A 21801-nucleotide genomic window follows, 5' to 3' on the forward strand; every position below is an offset into this window, starting at 1 on the left:
ACTTTATTTAACTCCCTCTCAATCATAAAACACACACACACACGTGACTCTGGATGTCAATGTATCAGATGGCCACTAGATGTCCCCATAACATCATATATGTATAACATATACTATATGTTACAGGGGGGTCTGAGGAAACTCCAGCTACTGGATCAAACCAGAACACAGCAAAATCTCCACTGAATACCAAAAACAAGAAGAAGAGATGAAAATCAATCTGATTCAGTGAGATCACAATAATGAACAACAGGGCCGGTCATTCCCAGCTATAGAAGGGTGGGCTGGCAGATCTCCTGGATGTGCAATTATATATACACATAATGAGATTCATTATTTGCACAAACATACATTTAAAACAATGTTTTTGCATGGCATATTAACAAGCTGAAAAAGTTTATGAATTAGTATATTGCTGTTTCATGCATTAATTAAAAAAGATTATTCAAACTGAGAATAAATATAAGGAAACCGACCAAACAACACTGTTAAATGGTCAATTGCTCACTTCTTTAAACTCTCAAAACCTCTTTATATACTAATAAGTCTAACTTCACTGTACAATGAATCTCTTATTTGCATCTCCATGCTGTTGTTTAAACTCATTGAAGGCACAACACACTTTAACCAAATTCTTTGATTTGCAAGAAAAACTCATTTAAACACCACTAATTGGCCATTACATTATTTAACTAAACAAGCACACCTGTGATTGGTTGTAATGCTCACTGCTGCAAGTATAATGCATAAGTAATCTGATGTAACATGAACAGATCTAAAACTAATGCTGTCATGGATACTTGTGTTCATTCATTTTCACATTTAAAAATGACTCATGTAAAGGGTCATGTTTGCCGCCTTGTCTTGAATTTAGAGCATTTTTATTCATCTTGGATGCATTTTTGCCCAAGGGCTCAGTAATTTCCAACCTTGACTGGACCGATCGTCCAGCATTAAATGACTGCTAAATGGACTCAAATGCGACTTATTGCCTATTGACGTTGCATTTAAATTCAGTCAGTAAGATTCTTCGATTCAGACAGAAACTGCCCCGTGAGTTGTGACTTTTGGGAGAAGAGTGACATTGCTTTCAGACAATAAAGATAAAAAATTAAAATTTTCTGGTGTTATATTTGATTGGTTGGTACAGTCTACAGCCCCTCCTGAAACATCTCAACGTGGCCCACCTTAGATTGTTTATAACTAATGTTTAAATTTGATGTCTTGGACTATATTCTGATAGATGTTTTTGTGGGCTTAGTCCACACCTGCCCTAATGAATAATGAGAGACGATAATTTTAGATTAAGCGAAAACACTCTGGCCGTTTAAATCTCACGTGATGATGAACTGAGAGTGCTCTGTGCTTAATTTTACTTGATGGGGCGTTTCCCGGACAGGCTTTAGGTTAATTTAGGACTAGGCCCAGGCCCGGATTGGCCATAGGGAGGACCTGGAGAATTCCCCTGTGGGACGGTCTGTTTTTTGGACACAAATGCCGGTGTTGTCATGCCACTGGTTGAAGGTTGCTGCGGTCCCTATGCTGCCAGTACTTATAGCAGCCCCACTTACGTAATTTGCGGGTGAAAGATGTCCCCACCGCTTTATGCCAAAGTTGATTGTGTGCCGAGTCCTGAACACTTATTGTAAGAATTAAGTGGAATAAATATCTTGCATTAGGGTTCATTAACATCTGCATGGAAAACACAGGATGCGCCACGTCTAAGTACTCGCCTGTGAACACGAGTTTCATTTCAGACGCGTTATTTCTTGCGCTTGCCGCTCGTCTAGATTTAAAATCAACTTGAGCGCAACTTTATACGGATGGCCTCATATTATTTTTATCTAAGTCATTGGTGTAACAATGAATCGTCTGCTAATAATCATTAGCCTATTCATCCTTTATTGCAAGAAACAAAAATCTATTTTATGCAAAACTCATCTCAGTTTATTGGATAAAAGTAAGTTTCATATGAATATAATGTTTTTTCAAGTAAAACTAAATGTTGAAAATCTCTCTCTCTCTCTCTCTCTCTCTCTCTCTCTCTCTCTCTCTCTATATATATATATATATATATATATATATATATATATATATATATATATATATATATATTTTTTTTTTTTTTTTTTTTTTTTTTTTGACACAAGTTAGGCCTACCTTACGTTATTTGACCATATACATGACCTAAGTACTAAAGAATAAGATAAAGATTTTATTATTCCATCTGCTTTCCCTGCATACTTGATAAATCTTGCTTGTGTTGTATATCAGTGGTTTCCAAGCTTTTCAACCAGCAGGTAATCTCAAGACCCAAATATAGAGAAAACACAAACACATTTGTTCCCTTTCAGTAGTTTTTAAATAAGTTGAATTGAATAAAATTGAAACACCTTATGGTAGGGCTGCATGGCAAAAATCATATTTGTTAAGGCTACTGTATTTGCATTGAATTGTAAATGATAAATTTGAAAAATACAATGAATTGTAAGGCTTCAGAGAACAGTGCACTATTGCATGAAAATAAGTCCCACTCCGGCCCTGACTAGGCCTTGGTTATATCAGGACATTTAAGTAGTTTTTACAAACAAACCTTACAAAAAACAATTCTGGTGTGCATCTTAGGAGAAAACAATGGCACTGAAATATGTTTAGATATGTCCGTACATGGTGTTTTGAAATGAAGGCAGCTCAAACATGCATTTAAGTTTGGGACTGGGATAAACCCTGTCTGGGAAACCGCCCCGATATGTGCCTATACTGAGATGGTCGTTTCTTGTTTTTACAGTTTTGAAAATTGCTGTTTATGTTTAGGATCCTTATTTATTTGTCTTTTTTCAATTCTTGTATTTTTTTATTTTTATATTAATTTCCGATATTTTGCTAACTTAAGCACAGTAGTAAAAAGTTTAGTAAAAGTTTTATGTTAGCCATTCCTATATTCTGAAAGATTCATTCCTCTTACAGTACTGTATTTAACTCTATGTACAAATAAATATTTCCATTAATCATCTTTCAAGTCTGATGTGTTTTGTCACTCTGGGTGTTCTCACCTTATTCCAATTTACTATATACACTATAAATGTTTGGTTATTTCCCAGCGTTTGGTCAAAAATAAACGAATTCAGCCACTGGGTTACATTCATCTAGAAAATGTTTATTTTTTTATTCAACAATGGGTTAAAAGCAACCCAGTATAGGTCATATATGATCCAGCAGGCTGAGCTCTTCCCTTTTTGATCCAGAATTTTTTAGTGTCTAACAATTAAAACAGTTTAAGATTGTATTAAAATAGGTAATACTTATTGTCATGTCCAGTCAGTAAAACAACAAACATACAGAAACCTGAATTTTTTTCTCACAATTATACAATCTTTTTCTGACTAAAAATTAAAGGAGTAGTCCACCGTTAAAATATGCCACATTTAAACTCCTTTAAACCTGACATTACCATAAACTGTTTTTTAAAACTTAAATTTAACTAAAAACATATTTTTTAGTTGTTTCAGCTGCTACACATACACACAGGTTGGCAAGCGCCTCACATGACTTTGTATTGGATCCCTTCCTTTAGAGAATCATCAGTCTTTATCGATTGATGATTGGTTCTTTTATCTAGAAGGCGGGTCTAGACCTATTGACATAATGAAATGAACTGATGTTGATCCTTTGCTAATCGTTTATAAATTAAAGTTGCACAATTGCTTAACAATAACAACTTTGAAGATTATTTAACACATCTCAGTTCAGAGGTCTGTTCTGTTAGGTCTGATCTGATGATGGCTCACTGTACAGATCTCCCCCTACTGGACGCATGAGGAACAACATGGGAGTAAAACTGCCTGGGCCGTTATCTGCCTGGGCCCCTTAGTCGTATATCTGCCTCCTCCAGGTCTGTTAAACTTGAAAAGATAACGGTCTGGCCCAACCCAGCCCTTATGATAAATCAAAAGTGAAAGTAATTTAGCTAAAGTTTAGGGTCCATCAACATTTTATGGACGTGATCGTCTGTCAGCACAAAATTTTTTAACAATAAATTATATTAGACCTGATAATTTACTTTAATTGTGTATATATACAGTATAATGATGCATCTGCTTTATCTTCTTTCAATGTCAATATTGCTGAGGATCGCTGATGGTGAGTGAACTCATCTGTTTACTAAGAAAAAATGTATATGACACACACACATGCACACCATGGTTGGGTGAATCCTGGTTTTCATGATTTTTCCTGATACAAATCTGTAGTTCAATGGTGTTCCTCTGTTCTGTTAACATGTGTACTTATTTGATGTATAGGCTATATTTAAGATCTGCGTTATATTACATTTATAAAAGAAGTTAAAAATCACCTGCACTCTTAAGAGAAATGGTTGTAAATAGTACCAAATAAGGGTTTTTCAGCAGCAGACCCCTTTTTGATTCTACGTAGAATTTTGCCTTGAAAAGTGCTATATAAAACCTTAGTGGTGCTATAAAGAACCTTTAATTTATCAGCAGTCAGGAGTGTTATTTTTGTTATTTATGCACTTTTAAATTTTCCATACTTTATAAGTTTTAACAGTTTAAAAACAGAACTGCAAGACATCAGAAAAAGACTTTTATTTTTCACTTTTTCATTACATGTGTTGTCATACAATAGTAAATAAATATGTGTATTAAAATCACATTCTTAAGTTAAAAATATACATCAAAATAAATATATGAATTATTATGTAAATATAACAAATCACTACTCAAATGAGATATGGATGTTAAATAACTGCTTTAATATTAAATAAAATAATACAATTCAAAACATGCAAATGATAATAAATACTAAATATTGACATATTGTATACAGGGTAAATATATGACAATACATTCAAATGTATACATTACAAACAAAGACGGCATCGAATACAAATTAATGGGATGTTAATGTTACAGTATTAACTGTAAAAATAAAATTCAGAGTTTCACAGATTTCTATCACATTGCAGTGGTCAACATTTGGTGAACTGTACAAGGTTTAGCATCTAGGGAAATTACCTTTTTGGACATGGACAGTAAACCGTACATAGATTTCAAATGAAGGGTCAGAAAGCCCTCGACTAAATCTAAAACATCTTAAACTGTGTTCCGAAGATGAACGGAGGTCTTCCGAGTTTGGAACAACATGAGGGTGAGTCATTAATGACATTATTTTCATTTTTGCGTGATTTTGGGTCCCTTTCAAAGGACACACCCAAAAATGGAACATTTTTGCTCACACCTACAACGTGTACATTTTAACATGCTATTTAAGCAATATTGCTCGAGTAGGAGTGTGATATAGCTCTATGTCATCACGGCTGTGATTAGGCCAGAGGCACGAGGCCGCAGGCCGAGTGCCGTAGGCAATCACAGCCGTGATGACATAGAGCTATATCACACGACTCCGAGAGCGATATTGCTTTTATACAACAGTTCGACGGCACACGTTTGAAAAACGAAAACTAGAAAACAACAACGGAGTTATTTTAAAAGCCTCTTTGTTTGAGAACTACTTCTTCCGCCACGGATTTGAGGGCGGCCAGAATGACAGGTAAAACTTTCGGCTGCTTTGAAGCTCATAACAACTCAATGGACGGAAAAGCCGTTACTTTATATTACCGTTTCTTGGTCACAAAGTGTAGTTTTAAGATTAGTTCAGTTGAGAATGTATATGTATTATATTTAAATCTGCAGTCGATTAGTAAAGAAAGCGCCTGTTTGAACGTTTGCTTAGTGAGATTCGGTACGAATGAGAACCAAAGCATGAGCGGACGTCAGTGTTCACTCGCCCCGCTGAACACCGCCCTCTCTGGGCTACATCTCTGACAGAGATACCCTGGCTCTCATGTTGGCCTTGTTTGTTTATGATCGTCAAAATGAGATCAAATCAGCAGTATTTGGTGTCATGATCAAACTATTACTTGTTTTTTAATTCATATTTAGTGTCTTTTGTGTTGTTATTGTTTTGGCGCGAGGTAAAAGTGAATAAAACTACTTGTATAATGTTACTATTGCTTTCTCATTTATTCTTAACGCGATACGAGCACTCGATTATTATTATTAAACTTTGTTCTTGTCAGTACTATATAAAACGTTTTTTTTATGAGTGTCAGAGAGATGTTTTTGCATGCTGCTTATAAATATACCAGTGGCAATATCTCATAACATGTTTTAATAGTCAGGTCACGATAAAGTAAATGATCAATGTCCACATTTAAAAGCTGCGGTGCTTACCTGCAGTTCCACGGTGTTTTCGCGTTCTGATAAGAAATATAGCTCCAGAAAAAAAACGAGTGTTTATATTCCTCTTTCCAAGTGTTAATCGTCCACACGATGTGAAAAGACATAACTCCCATTAACTGTAACGTAACATCCAAGAGCGCTGATCTTTTACGGAATAACTTCCGATTGGGGATTCACAGACTGATTTATGAGCTAGTAAACTAATGAGACACACGGAGCGTGATTCAAACAGCGCGTCTGTGTTTTTCCATTCAGAGATGAGCCTGCTTAGGACCTCCATTCACTAGGTGGCGGAATGATACGAAAGGTGAAGCGGTTACAGTGCCGATATCAGCACAATATCGCATAGGTCTTAGCCAATCAGATTCGAGAACCAGAAAGAACTGTTGTATAAAATAAATTATCTGTGTGATATTTTGAACTAGAACTTTACATACGTACTCTGAGGACACCAAAGATGTATTTAAAGTCGCAATAAAATTGAAATGAAAAACGATATATATATTTTTAATATTGTGGGATTATTAACAAATGACTTATCTGTGAGCTTCATTATTTTTAAAAAATCCGTGTGTGCTCATAATCTTTAATCAAAAATGTAAATCTCCTCCCCTCCTCAAAACGATCTCTCTTCACTTCCGGTCAAAAGTATGGCAGGTGGGCGGGGTCCGGGAGAGGATCGCAGCGATTAGCAATTAGCAACACGACCCAACTTAAAACGATCCAATCAGATCTCGATGGACAAATTCAAATCCAGCCCTGCCTTATTTCATCTCAAAAGCCGTTTCATTCGGATATACGTCACCACGGGGAAAATAAGGCAATCGCTACTTCCGTTTCATGGCGACTTTAACATCTTAAAAATGTCTTGTGAAATGTCCCCTTTAACACTTTAACAAATCATTAAAATCATTATCCTAAGTCATTTTTAAAGCAGAGTACACTAAATATATAATTTAAAACAATATAAAGCTTACCTGTTATAAAGGGAATGAAGCTTACAGTATAAAGTTTACCTGTTAAAACGAAATAAAGTAGAATTAGAATTGTTAGGGGCTGATCACACCAAACACGTTTGTTGCGCTAAGAGTGGAAAAGCCAAAAAAATTACCAAAAAAAGGCAGTGCGGCTCGCCTTGCATTTCCATGCGTTTAAAACGCGTTTGCTGTGATTGCCCCCTTAGTCTGCAGGCAGTTCAGCAGGGGCACGTTCAAACTCACACCGGTGCACAATGTTTTGCTACGGTTTCCGGGTTGAACGACATGTTTTCTAGAAACGCTGTGCAACGGCGTGCAACACGTTTTAGATGCGTTTTCTCTTGTTTGGTGGGTGTGTCAGAAATGTCGGCCCAATTAGCGGCAAGATGTAAATAAACCACGCGGTACTAAAGAGACAGCTCGCTCAATGGGTTCAAGTTAAAATGTGTTTTTCCATTCTGGACGGCAAGGTCAGTGACTGTAACATCGAGAGTATTTTACAGTATTAAACACACCTTTATAACGACATTTTGACCGAGGGAATGAGTCTACTTCATATGTACACTTCAGGCAGCTCCATATCCCACAATGCATCACGATTTTGACGTCACTTCAGTAACTCGCGCTTTGCACATGAAGGGGGCGGTCTCCACTTTCCATGTGATCAAGGGCTTAGGGCGATCCATTTGAACCTACTTCAAGTGTTTCAGCAGTAGTGGGCACTCGTACAACGTAAGCAATGACGTACATCCAAATGAACGAGACTGAGGGAAGTTAGCGAGGGAAGGTCATAAAAATGAACTGGAACGCAGGGCCAGTCGACTCCGGGCAAAAGAAATCGGGATTAATAGCAATCAGCAGGGTTTAAATTGGGCCGGGGCCGTCCGGGGCTAAGCTCCGGCACATAGGCTGAAGGTCTCGCTCTGCTCGTGCCAGTGTACCCGCTGCGCTTGTGCGTGTGTACTCGCTGCGCTGGTGCGTGTGCACTGACGCCAAGGGAATGATGTGTTTCCTTTCATTATGGGGCATACTCACCAACGCAAGTTCAACGATTTGCGCGAGTAGATTACATACAAAGTCAATGCAAAGACGCAATCAGACGCGTCCTCGCACGGGGCGATGCAAATGACGTGAATTGGGCGGCGCAATTGCCGCGGAAACGCGCTTTTCCTTTTAAGCGTGTCTTCGCGCAAGTTATGCAACTCGAGCGAAAAAACTCAGGAACTTCAAGAACGCGCTTTCACACAGGATCATTTGACATTGTAGAGACAAAAGAGAGAGAGAGAGAGCGTGAGAGAGAGAGAGAGCGAGAGAGAGAGAGAGAAAGAGAGAGAGAGTGAGAGAGAGAGAGAGAGAGAGAGAGAGAGAGAGAGAGAGAGAGAGAGAGAGAGAGAGAGGTAATAATGGTGCCCACGTGGAGGAAACTTAATAGAAGACTAGAAACGTGTTAAGGACTAAAGTATGTATGTCACTCATCTAATTACAGTAGGCTATGTTAACTGGATAACACTTCATATAACTCATTGTATAGTTTAATACATTTATGTATTTTGATTACACAAATCAAACCTTACGATTGTTTTAGCTGCTGACCAGCATAGGGAATCTCTATTGCTAATTTATTAGACATGTTGATGATACAGTACTGTGTGTTGTACCTTTTCTTGTTAATTTAATCTTTTTGGGTAGCCTATCTTATAGAATTATTCAAGGAGGTTGATTCCTTTTACTTCATTTAAAATTTGATCAATTGTGCATAATGACATGTGCAACAAATGGATATAGGGTGTCAAACTCATAGATTTGCATAATTTAAAATTCAGACACTCTTAAATATTTGTGGTCAATCTCTGTCACAGATTTAAAGTTGAAACTTATCAAATCCTATCAGAGGTCCAGAATGTCATTAAAACACACCAGTGGCTTTGCTGTCATCAGTATTAAACATGTTACCCCTTAAAGTACCCTCCCCGCAGAGCCCCCCCACATAACAAATCCCAATTTAACCCCTGGCAATCAGGTGTGGAAGGCGAATGTGGCGATCAGCGATTGGGCTTTCAAGGGAAGAGGAGGCCCATAAATAGTGCATCAAAGAAACCGGAAGCGTGAAGTTTGTTCCTGGGATTGAGGTGGAAGCTACCGGTGTGTTGGAGGAGACGTTTTTTGTGTGGATCTACAGGCTGGGCAAAGGATAGATGGATATTGGGCGGAAACTAGACACAGAGATAAGTGAAAGACCATTCATTTCTGCAGTGCTGTTGTGATCCTGTCATGTGTGTTGAAGGAACTGGAGATGTCGAACGGACATAGAAAGTGGATCTAAGGAGAGGAAGCGGAGACGGAGGAGATTGAAGTAGTCCACTAGGCAAAAGCTTCGGATAACTGGGACGTCTGTTGTTAAGAGTAAGGTATTGTGCATGTTAAAGGAACAGTGTGACACATTGGAACTCCTTCTATAGTGTACTGCATCCTTATCTCTGTTCTACCATCATCCAAACTCATCTCTGGTAACAACATTAAGTATTCATTCACCACCCACCCTACTGAAAAATCCAGCTAAAACCAGCATAAGCTGGTAGCTGGTTTAAGCTGGTTTAAGGTGGTTTACGCTGGTCCTCCCAGCCTGACAAAGCTGGTCATGCTGGTGGGCCAGCTGGTATTCCAGCCTGACCAGGTAAGTCCAGCTAGACCAGCTTAAAATGTGTCCAAAACACAGCTAGACCAGCTTGCTACATTAGCAAAACCAGCTTCCTACACCAGCAAAACCAGCTAAAACCAGGCTGGAGACCAGCTAAAACCAGCTCACCAGCTTATGCTGGTTTTAGCTGGATTTTTCAGTAGGGCAGTCTGTTTTAGTTACTGTTGTGTGTGGGAGTTAGCGGAGGAGAAGAAGGAGGAGTCCTAGGATCGTGGCTTCTACGCTTTCACGTGCTGCCCTCCTGCCTCTGCCATTCGCTTCTCCAGGTCTCTGAACCCGGGCCGAAGCCGTGACACTGACCCTAATTCACTGTGAGTGTGAGAATTGTGGTGGGTGATTTTATTGAAGTGAGTACACGTGTAGAATGGTAGTGCTGTGCTGTCATAAGTGTTTGTCAGTGGTCATATCCTAGGCAGAGGAAAGAGCCCTGTGTATGAAGAGCCGAGTGGTGGCGTTGGACAGCCGTTTCCATACACATACACGACCAAAGGACCAGTTCAACCTTCCTCCCTGTCTGGTGGTGGTGCTGTGGCGGTATAAAGTAAAGACTGATTCAATTATTGTGCCTGGTGTCAACAGAGAGAGAGAGCGCTTGTGTTTACCTGTTGTGCTGGAAAATCCATTGGCTGTCGTTGTGCATAACTATTCACCTGTTGAGTGCTTCCAGAGGCCAGCTTGTGCTTAAACGTCCCGCCCCACTGCCTGCAGCGAAGGAGATCGGAAGCAGTTGGCCTCCCTCCCAACAACGGGGTTTACAATAAGGACCCCCAGCTTTAATTTCATACCACCTTGTCCCTGCTTTACTGCCACCGCCTTTGGGCCTGAATATTGGAAATTGAAAACGCCTGGGAGTTCTCCGTAAGTCTCCTTGCAAGTGGAAAATCACGATTTGGTTGTGTCCACACACATCTCCTCCACCCGTCTGTGCCTCGAAGGGCTAAGTACTGCATATGTGCCCACCTGCTTGCCCATAAGTTAAACTTACCTGAATAATCACCTGTAAATCCTCCTGTTCGCCCAAAGCTAAAGGCCCAGTGTATCCGCCTGTACCCCCAGAGCCAAAGCCCAGTGTATCCGCTTGTATGCCCAGAGCTAAAGCCCAGTGAATCCGCCTGTACGCCTAGAGCTAAAGCCCAGTGTATCCACCTGTATGCCCGAAATTAAAGGCCCAGTGTATCCGCCTGTATGCCCGAAGTTAAAGGCCCTGTGTACTCACCTGTATGCCCAAAGTTAAAGGCCCAGTGTACTTACCTGTATGTCCAGAGTTAAAGGCCCCGTGTAAGTCCCGAGTCAAAGGCCCCGTGTACCCACCTGTACGCCCAACATTCAAGGCCCCATACACTTACCTGTCTGCCCAAAGTCAAGAGCCCTGTGTACTTACCTGTCTGCCCAAATCTAAAGGCCTAGAGTACTCACCTGTATGCTCCTTGTCTGTCTAGCAATAAGAGCTGGGATAGGTACCTGCATACTCACCTGGACGCCTGCTGTACGCCTAATGTGGAGAACTCAGTGTACGAACTGTATGCCCCCTGAATATCCTACAGCTAAGAGTTGTTGTATTTACCTGCATACGTACCTGTATACTTTCACCTGTTACGCCCTCTTGTGAGTCCAGGAACAAAAGTCTGGAGTACCCACCTGCAGTCCACTGGTGAGAGGAGGAAGCCAAGCCGGGAGTACTTACCTGCCGTGTACGAGGCCCAATAAGAGGCGTTTCCTTCCACGCTCCCTTGAGTCCAAGAGGACGAGTACGGGTGTCTACGCCAGTCCCCCAGCCCCCACCTGGTTCCAGAAGTTACTTTTAGATTTCTACTTTTCCCCCTCCCCTTCTTTTTTTCAATAAACCTTGTCAAATTTTATACTTCTCGTCTGTCTGGTCATTGGGGTGTTTTGGGACCTCCTCGGGGTGGAAACAGAGGGAGGAGCGAGACTCCATAAAGTGGTGGTCCGCTCCGACCTGTGACATAAACAGAAAGTAAACTTTCTGTAAAAACTGAGCGTGAGCATTTAGTGATATCTTTATTTAATAAATAGTTTGTTTATTGTCTAGGTTTTACAGTGAAGGGTCCCTCAGGTCCTCTGGTTGTTCCTCTGGGAGGTTCAGTGGTTCTGCCCTGTTCTGTTGATTCACTCTTACCACTGGAGGATCTGGAGGTGGAATGGAGAAGATCAGACTCACAGACTCTCATTCATCTGTATCAAGATGAAGATATCAGACCAGAGTCTCAACATCAGGATTATCATGATAGAGCTCATTTCTTCACTGAAGACATTAAACATGGAAACTTCTCCCTCCTGTTGAACAATCTGACAGCTGAAGATGAGGGACAATACACATGTAAAGTTCACACTGGACAAGAGTCTGGAGAAACTGTGGTGGAAATTAAACATGTTGGTGAGTTTGATCGCATTATTTACTCACAATATATTTTATAATTTTAAAAATATTTAACCCTTGAATTAATAAATTCTTCCAGTGCGTTTGGTTGTCTCAGGATCAAGTCGCTCTATATCTGCATCTGTGGGTGATGACGTCACTCTGAGCTGCTCTGTGGACTCTCACATCAAACCTGAAGAGATTGAAGAGGTTTCATGGAAGAAAACAAATAAAGATGAATACATCCCAGTTCTGCTCTATCAAAACAATGAAACTTTATCAGAATCATCAGATGAGCGATACAGAGACAGAGTTGAGTTCTTCACTGATGAAATCCACAGAGGAAACTTCTCTCTCAGACTGAAGAGAGTCAGAACTGAAGATAAAGGAGTTTACATCTGTCAAGTGTTTACTGGACGACTTTCAGCAAACACAACTGTAAAACTGGAACAAACGGGTGAGTCAAAATAAAAAACACACAACCATCGGCCTAAACTAATAGAATTAAATTTAGTTATTCAGTTAGACTTAGTTTTACACGTTTACAAGTCATTAAGTATATCAGTTGTTTTCTTTTATTCGTAGCCATGGGCCTAAGGCTGTGATGGTGATTACATAACCGTGAGACCGACGGTTATAGTTGAACACCGTCATTAGAACTCTATAACTGCTAAAACCGTGTAATTAAAAAATAAAACATTTTTTATCATAGAGAATGTTTAAATACTGATTAAAAACAATTAGTTAACAGTCTGTGTTATTAATGGTCTACATCGTTTCCAACTGTATTTTATTCTTTGAAAAAAGTTAGATGTGCAGATGACTCATGAACATAGAGAATATATCAGGTCAATTGTACCGTTCGCAAAGACTCGAGTCGACCCCCTTAGTTACTGTCGCTATGTCCGACAAGATACGCCACTCTCATGTTCTCTCGTTAACAAAGTATTACCTTTCAAATCATCTCTTCCTTCTAGTTAATTTATAGCATCAAATAAACATGAATGGTCATAAGGAGGAATGTTGTTTTAACCGCGGAAAGGCATCAGTACACTTCGCTTTTCAAGTTTGAATCCTCTCATGTTAATGTAACGTTACTAACTCTCCTGACTGCTTTGGATGGCGAAGAAGTATGATTGGTCAGATCACCTGTCAATCAGGCTTCCTGCGAAGGGTCATTTGTTTTGAACGATGGGTTAGAGGTGGGGGACTTTCGGTGATAGAGGTGAAAGCACATTCACCGCTAAATGTCTTTGCTGTTAGTTTAAACGTAGAGCAAGTAGCTAATCAGTGTCTGCTCATTTATTCACATTTGACTCGCGTCATAACCGTCTTCACCAATTCTGAAACCATCACAACCCCCACATGTGCCTCAGAATCATTGTATGTGTGTGGGACAAAACCCACCCACTTCTTGAGACCAATGATATTGGACCCACTCACTTTAACCGATTTTAATTCCACTTATATGCTATATATAGATATGTTTATCTAAAAGTTATACGTTTGTTTACTTGTCAGAGCATCGTCAGTCATAGCCATTCCACTTGAGGAATGTCCTCATAAATTAAACTCCATTTGGCATTTTAGCTACAGCCTTGGCTTCCACAATGCTGCTTCCTCAAATCCATTCCACTTGGTTCATTCAAAGTCCATATTAATTAAACTCCATTTTGTGTTTTAACTAGTGTGTGTGTGTGTGTGTGTGTGTGTGTGTGTGTGTGTGTGTGTGTGTGTGTGTGTGTGTGTGTGTGTATGTGTGTGTGTGTGTGTGTGTGTGTGTGTGTGTGTGTGTGTGTGTGTGTGTGTTTTAATTTGCTATTTATTTATTGCAGCCTTTTAAAATTTAATTTAAACTATAATAATTTTTATTGTTTCTTAAATGTTCAGGTTTTATTAAATCCAGGAATGAGTTGTCTAATAATAATCATCTGATGATCTTTTTTCCACTTCTTTGAACACGCAGGGATCAAAAAGGATCTGCAGTGCTGTCAGGTGAGTGAAATTTAGCCTATAAATTAAATTATTATATATGTTGCACTTAGGGTTGCCAACTTTCTGAAATGGAAATAAGGAACAGAAAGCGCGTTGGCCCCCTATTCAGGGTGTGTGTGTGTGTGTGTGGGGGGGGGGGGGGGGGGTTGTCTGGGTCCGGTGACATGCCACCACGGAAGAGAACTTTGAAAAAAATAACCCCAGAAATGATGACTTCCGGTGAAAATAGTGGAAACTAATTGATACATTTAGATAAATATATTTCATACAACTTCTTAGGCCTAAATACTTATAGAATAGCAAAGTATGCCTAATCAGTATACAAGACTGAACTACACAGATGTGAAATATAAAGGCTATCACGATCATTTTGCCAGCAATGAACCATGGATTTGTTAAGTTTATAATACGTCTGAAACCTCTTCAAAGACACCACCCATTTTTAAACCTTGAGCTACCTAAATCCATAATTATTTATTAGAAAACCCATCAGAAATGATTGACACATTATGAGACGGGAGGGAGCGGGACACAGGAACGGGGGGGGGGGGGGCACTGGGGAGATATATGTGGAATGTTAGGCTAAACCTGTACTATATCTTTTAATATAATCACTTTCTTATCATTATATTTGAGTTTTAAAAATCCACATAATTACATACGAGCCTCTGGAGACGTCTGACGGACAACCTTGACATTGCTCCATCGTGTGCCCGCAGCCTCTCGCTCCTCTTGTCTTCTGATGCATGCTGCTTAATATCACACAATCCGCCATGACAAACAGAATTAATGCGACGGAATGTGGTACAATTGGCCTTGTATTCATTGTCCCCTTACGCATTCCAGCCACAGGTAGTCATTTTTCCATTTAATTCTATATTTTTGTGCTCGTTTCTTTTTCGCCGGCTGCTCGGATGCAGTAATTTTTACATTTCCCGCTGTTGTCACTTGTCGTCATCGTTGCTATGATATACGCTACGCTGATAATACACAAACAGAGGGAGAAATTACCGCATCGTCAGGGTTTTCTTATACAGATGGCCCGGTCTTCGTTCATCGTGTGACATATTAGAAGCTATGTGTCTGTCATGTATTTGCACTGAAATGATTTTCAAAACATACGGAACAAAGTGCGTTCCGTATCAGTTCAATACGGAACAAGAATTTTATGTGTCAAATACGGGACAATTCCGTATTTGGTTGGCAACCCTAGTTGCACTGGACAATATGTCAGTGTTACAGTATGTTTAACAGTGACACTTATGGATTCAGCATAAACTAAATGCTTTTGGTAACTATATCAGTGTAGCAGGTTTACCCTAGTTACAGGTGTATTTGTCACCTCTGAATAAATAATACAACCCAAAGTCTTCATTAAGTGGTTGTTACTGAGATAAAATCATGTGATTTCAAAATGGCTATATGTACTATATGTCCGAGTATATATATATATATATATATATATATATATATATATATATATATATATATATATATATATATATATATATATATATATATATACTGTATATATATATATATATATATATATATATATATATATATATATATATATATATATATATATATTAAGGGTGTCACGGTTTCGATTTTAAATCGAAATCGATCGAAATTAAGTCACAACCTCGAACTTCGAATAAAAAAATGGGATCGTCGATGCTGCCACGCCCCCATGTCACGTCCGGTCGGCTTGCCAAGCGGGGGAAAATAAACTCTCAGAAGTGCCTTTAAAAACATCCATCCAGCGGAACGCGATTTATATTTTAAACACCAGGGATGTATTGCTACAACTCCTTGAAATGCATATCATAAACAGGATTACTACCTAGTGATCTGCCTTCGGACAGAGCGCAGCTCTGCAGGTGCACGAGAGAGCCGCAAAGATGCAGCGGGTTATATTTTAAACAAAAAGTATAGTTTGCCTCAGCTCGCATGAAACTCATAAAACTGAACAAATACGTAAGGATTATTACTTGTTTATGTTTAGACTTTGGACAGATGCGAGAGCGCATGCACGTGAGACAGAGAGAAGCACAGCTGCTTATGACGCACCAGTTTTATTTCAGATAAAAGGAGTCCAGGACGCGCGCATTAAGTCTATCTGCATGCAAGAAGGAATTCTCTCTCTACAAGCTCTCTCGCATAAAGTAAAGCCCACAAACCCCCATGCGAGGAAAAGCACGCAATGTGCATGTTAATGTGAAACTATAATAATAATAATAATAATAATAAAGGCATATAATTTTTTTCTTAAAAAAAATTCATTTGAAAATCGAGAATCGAATTGAATCATGACATCAGAACCAAAAATGTAATCGAATCGAGGATTTGGAGAATCGTGACACCCCTAATATATATATATATATATATATATATATATATATATATATATATATATATATATATATATATATATATATTAAAATACTGTTCATTTATTAAAGTGTAAAACTTTTAAAATATGGTGCACCTATAAGTAACTTTCCAAAGTTGTAAAGATGTTGTGTAAATATATATTGTTTAAAATCCATGGTTTGCATTAACTCAGATTGGAGCAAGATGTAAACAAAAGCAAGACAACTAAAAGTAAACAACTATTATAAAATGTTCTGTATATCATTAGTTCTGAGTAACAAACCACTGCACAGTTTGGATGCCTCTTATTTAACACAAGTCGTTCAAAAATGAGGTCTTCAGGTATTAAATATAGTAATACCTGTTTGCATTGATCTTCATTGAAACTGCATTTATTGGCACTCAATCGTCGTAGATGCATAAATGCATAAGTGACAATTTCTCTAAAACTGAAGGAAAATGGCATAACGACAAACTGATTGGCTAATGGCACCACAAAAACACATCTTCACTCCAAGATGTGATGTTAAAAACAGCAGAAAGAAAAATATAACTTTATAGAGCCATTCATTCAAAGTCACTGGAATTAATTTTAATGTCAAAGTTAGTTTTACTGTCAGCAAATTGCATCTCAACTTATTGAAGAACTTGTTTGTTAGTATAAAGCCTGTTCATTCACCATTGCACATTGTGAAGTTTTGGGTTGCAGATCATCCAATAATAGTTTAATTTACTTATTTTATTTAATAATAAAAGATAATGAATTTCAAACTGAACCAACCTCATAAGTACATATGCATATAAATAAATTGATATGATACGTATAGCTATAGAAGTATTATACTTCCTACAATAATAGTTAGATCATCCAATCGTTTTCTTTATTTAAGTTAATTATAAAAGACAATGAATTTTAAACTGAGGTTACTGAACCAATGATATTTTTATTAATATAAGTACATATGCATATAAATTTATACAATACGTATAGAAGCATTTTTTTGAACACAGTCCCTTGCCCTCGACCAATCTGACTCATTCACGTGACTGACTTTATATTCAACTGTCCTCGCGGCTGCTGCAACTTTCACTCTCTTAATCTACGCTATAAAACAAAAGAGGACAAAAAGCTCCTATTGTCTTTGTGCATATAGACGAATAAGATAAATTAATAGAAACAATACAACTTTAAATTCACACTTGAGCTATAGCCTACCGAGGTTGTGGAGCCTCAACGTCAGCATACTTTGCAGGCTGCAGGATGACTCAAACTCCTCGCAGTGCTTATGTGAAGTTTTAGCTCAAAATACTCCACAGATAATTTATTATAGCATGTTAAAATTGCTAATTTGTAGGCCTGAGCAAAAGTGTGCCTTTTTGGGTGTGTCCTTTAAAATACAAATGAGCTGATGAAATGCAAACACTGATCACTATGATGGTGGTTTGTTGTAACTGAAACTCAATTGTGCTGTCAAGTACTTTTTTCTTTCTCTCTTTCTCTCTGTGCTATGACAGTGCTGTGGTTGGATATTGCAGATAAAGGGGGCGGTATTATTGTAATTCACCTGGCTACCTACCTCACAAAACAGGCGAAATCTGAACAACCTAATTTTTCGCACGCTTGCAGAAAATGCCTTACCCAAACAAAGTTACTGGGTTGATCTTTATTACATTTTCTAGGTTTGTAGAAGCACTGGGGACCCAATTAAAGCACTTAAACATTTCAGTCTGTGTCATTAATGTTAACCAAACAATCCAAGACAAAGAGAAAATCACTTCTGTAGCTCTAAAAAAATAATTATTATATTTAATTCATAAAATAAAGGCAGTGTTATGATTCATTTGATTTGATTTCTGAACCTAATGCTAATTTTAGACCTTACTTAATGTGCAAATTTGTTCTTTTTATAAATGTTTGTAATTTCTTTATTTTTTAATTTTAAAAATGGTGGGAGGGGGGCCCCCAAACAAATTTTGCTTAGGGCCACTAAGAGGCTCGCGCCGGCACTGACTACAAGTACACAGAATCAAATAAAGTTAAGTCAGGTAAGGTGATATATAAATATATAGTGAAGCATCCGTGGACTATGATAAGTACAGCGCTAAAAAAATTTATGCCATTTGCCTTTTTAATGGCTTTATAATTTGCCTTTAAAATGGTCAAAACACAGGGTCAAAATAGGACCACTCAAACCAAACCAATTTCCTTTTATGTCTCTGCTGATGAGCTAAAGGTATGTTGGGTAAAGGGGGACATCAATATTGTGCAATGCTCGGGACTCATAACTAAGATATAGTGTGGATATATTGAATATATAGTGGATATATTGTTGAAAACATTTCTTGTTTCAAACTCAGACTGCAGCAGCAGGTTCAGATGAAACTCAAGCTACTGGATTAAACCAGAACACAGCAGAATCTCATGAAATGAAACCTCTACTGAAGACTGAAGGTCAAGATGCTGGAGGAGCTGAAAGTACAGCAGAAACTGAGCTTGATTCAGTGGAAGATCAGTGAGATTCATCACAAAGACCATAACCTTTAGATCAAATATTGCTTGTCAGGTGCTTTTTAGTTGTGTAAAAGGTAGTACAGAATGACTATTGGATTGATCTCCTTTTATAAACTCATATGTGGATTCACAAAAAACAGTAGGTAATTCGGCCAGGATTTTTAGGCGGATGGTCAGTGAAAACAAGGACATTCTGGATTTGGATGGCAATAAGACTGACTACCCCCTATAAATTTTGAAAATACCTTATGTCCCCGTGAAAAACAATTACCATCCTATTCTCATGGGATTACTTGGTGACATAGTGATTTGTAATAACTTGTAAAGTAAAAATTCCCTTGCAAATGACCTACCATATTTCGCCTAAAACAGAGGTCCTGTGATAATATTAGTCCCGTGCCAATCGGCATCTCTGTAATTTGGCCAGGATTTGGCAGGGTTGTATATCATTGTCAAGGCTTTTGTTTCAATAAATAAAGAGTTTAACTATTATATTATAAATCATTAACTATTATATTATAAATTATTATTATAAATCTACAGAAATTCTTCATGATTGGCTGTACTTTGAGTCTCAATTACAGTAGTATGTCAGTAAAGGATTATAACTTCAGTAATTCTGCAATTGCTGGTCTGAAACTTTAAAACAGAATACTTTAAGTAAATATTTGTGCATCTGAAACAAATATTTTAACCTTCTTCATCTTCTGTTCAGTGTGCAGTCAGCAATCCTCTTGTATGCACTGAAAAAAAAATGATTCATCCAATTTACTTAATTTTTTTAAGGTAAGTGAATGCAATCAATTTATTTAAGCTACATTTAAACAAAAGGTTTTTTTAATGTAGCTTAAATAAATTGATTGCGACCACTTACCTTAAAAAATTGAATGAATATATTTTTCAGTGTGCGTCTTAATGCAGCTTAATATTGTTTTATGATGCAAATAGTATTCAAAATATATGTTACCCTGCCTGTGAAAACCCAGCTATAAGTCATTTTTTGTGGTTTACTGTTTTCTACGTAATGTGAAGAACATTTTGTGAAAATATAACCTTGATATGTTTAATATTGACTGAATAAGATCATGACCAAGATTGAAATAAATGTAAAATTAATGAGTGACATCATACATAATGCTCATAGGTCAGGGTCACATATATTGTTTGGAGCAATGTTTTCTTTTAGTTTTCCCCTCTTTTTAGATTTTGTGCATTATACATTATTAAGAATGTATTATTTGTAAGTATTTGTTTCTGCTATTAAAGTTGACTTTTCATAACAAATTAATAAGTTTAATTGTTTTTGGAGTAAATTATAATTTGGTAAATGAGTCTGATATTCATGGTGTCTGATGACACACTGTACCCCCAGACAACAAGTTAATTCAACTTAAAAAAGCAAGGTAGTGAACAGTGTATAACAAAGCATTTCGGACCCCTCCCCAACTGGTACAGGACTGGATTTTGATGGGTTAACACAAACAAATGCCCAGCTCCATCAGATAAGGCCACTCCGACAACTGACAGACATCTTTTATGGCTGACCTCAGTGTCAAAGCTGAGAAGCAGAGGACATTTTGATTGGCTAACCAAAGGACAAATCTTTAAATTTTTCCACCCACAAAGTGGATACAAAACCATCACCTATTGACTCCATACTCGCTTAGAGACACTTGCATTCTCAATTACAGTGGTGTGAGAAGTGTTGGCTCCCTTCCTGACTTTTTTGCATGTTTGTCACACTTTATGTTTCAGATCACAAAACAAATTTAAATATTAATCAAAGATAACACAAGTGAAGACAACATGCAGTTTTTGAAGGTTTTGAAGTTAATGAAGTTTTATTATTAAGGGGAAACAAAATACAAAACACCCTTGGGCCACCCTACATCTGCAATCAAGCGTTTGCGATAACTTGCATTGTTACAGCGCTGTGGAGGAATTTTGGTCCACTCATCTTTGCAGAATTGTTGTAATTCAGCCACATTGGAGGATTTTCGAACATGAACGTCCTTTTTAAGGTTTAAGGTAGAATTCAGGTCAGGACTTTGACTAGAGCACTCCAAAATCTTAATTTTGTTTTTCTTCAGCCATTCAGAGGTGGACTTGCTGGTGTGTTTTGGATTATTGTCCTGCTGCAGAACCCAAGTTCACTTCAGCTTGAGGTCACAAACAAGACCGTATTCTTCAATATTTTTTGGTAGACGGCAGAATTCATGCTTTAATTTATAACAGCAATTCTTCCAGGTCCTGAAGCAGCAAAAGAGCCCCAGACCATTGCACTACCACCACCATATTTTACTGTTGGCAGTGCCACCGCTTGCCATTTCGGTGCCCTAAGCATTCCTTTATGATGCCCTCGACCCAGAGAAAAAAACAATAATTTTAACGATCTAAGCACATGGTCTAAAGCGCACTGTCTAAAGGGGCGTGTCCGATCCACTTTTGCTAATTTAACGACGGGAAAAAAATTTTGTGCACTGAGCCCACGGTCAAAAGGGCCCTGTCCCAAATGGCGCACTTCGTTTGGACTTTCGGTCTCGTGGCCTTGAATTGCGTGTACTCGCTTAGTCTACAAGACCATAGGATGTCCCATATGTCATTTT

The 21801-nt window shown here is 38.1% G+C and overlaps 1 protein-coding gene across 1 annotated transcript; it reads left to right on the forward strand.

Moving 5' to 3' along the window:
* The first annotated feature begins 3968 nt into the window (after window positions 1-3968).
* LOC129436708 (junctional adhesion molecule-like) lies at window positions 3969-19200 on the forward strand. Its single transcript, XM_073856703.1, has 5 exons — window positions 3969-4140; window positions 11986-12330; window positions 12431-12769; window positions 14279-14307; window positions 19042-19200. Exons 1-5 carry the CDS (start codon window positions 4086-4088, stop codon window positions 19198-19200), a joined length of 927 nt encoding a protein of 308 aa, XP_073712804.1. The 5' UTR covers window positions 3969-4085.
* The last annotated feature ends 2601 nt before the right edge of the window (window positions 19201-21801 follow it).

The sequence above is a fragment of the Misgurnus anguillicaudatus genome, chromosome 19 (genome assembly GCF_027580225.2).
Source record: "Misgurnus anguillicaudatus chromosome 19, ASM2758022v2, whole genome shotgun sequence".
NCBI lineage: Eukaryota > Metazoa > Chordata > Actinopteri > Cypriniformes > Cobitidae > Misgurnus > Misgurnus anguillicaudatus.

Bases quoted from the DNA above. Each gene is read 5' to 3' on its own strand.
- LOC129436708 (XM_073856703.1), top strand. From the start codon at position 4,086: ATGATGCATCTGCTTTATCTTCTTTCAATGTCAATATTGCTGAGGATC. The intron at 12,331-12,430 runs GTGAGTTTGATC...TGGTTGTCTCAG, and splicing joins GGTGGAAATTAAACATGTTG to GATCAAGTCGCTCTATATCT. The intron at 12,770-14,278 runs GTGAGTCAAAAT...TTGAACACGCAG, and splicing joins TGTAAAACTGGAACAAACGG to GGATCAAAAAGGATCTGCAG.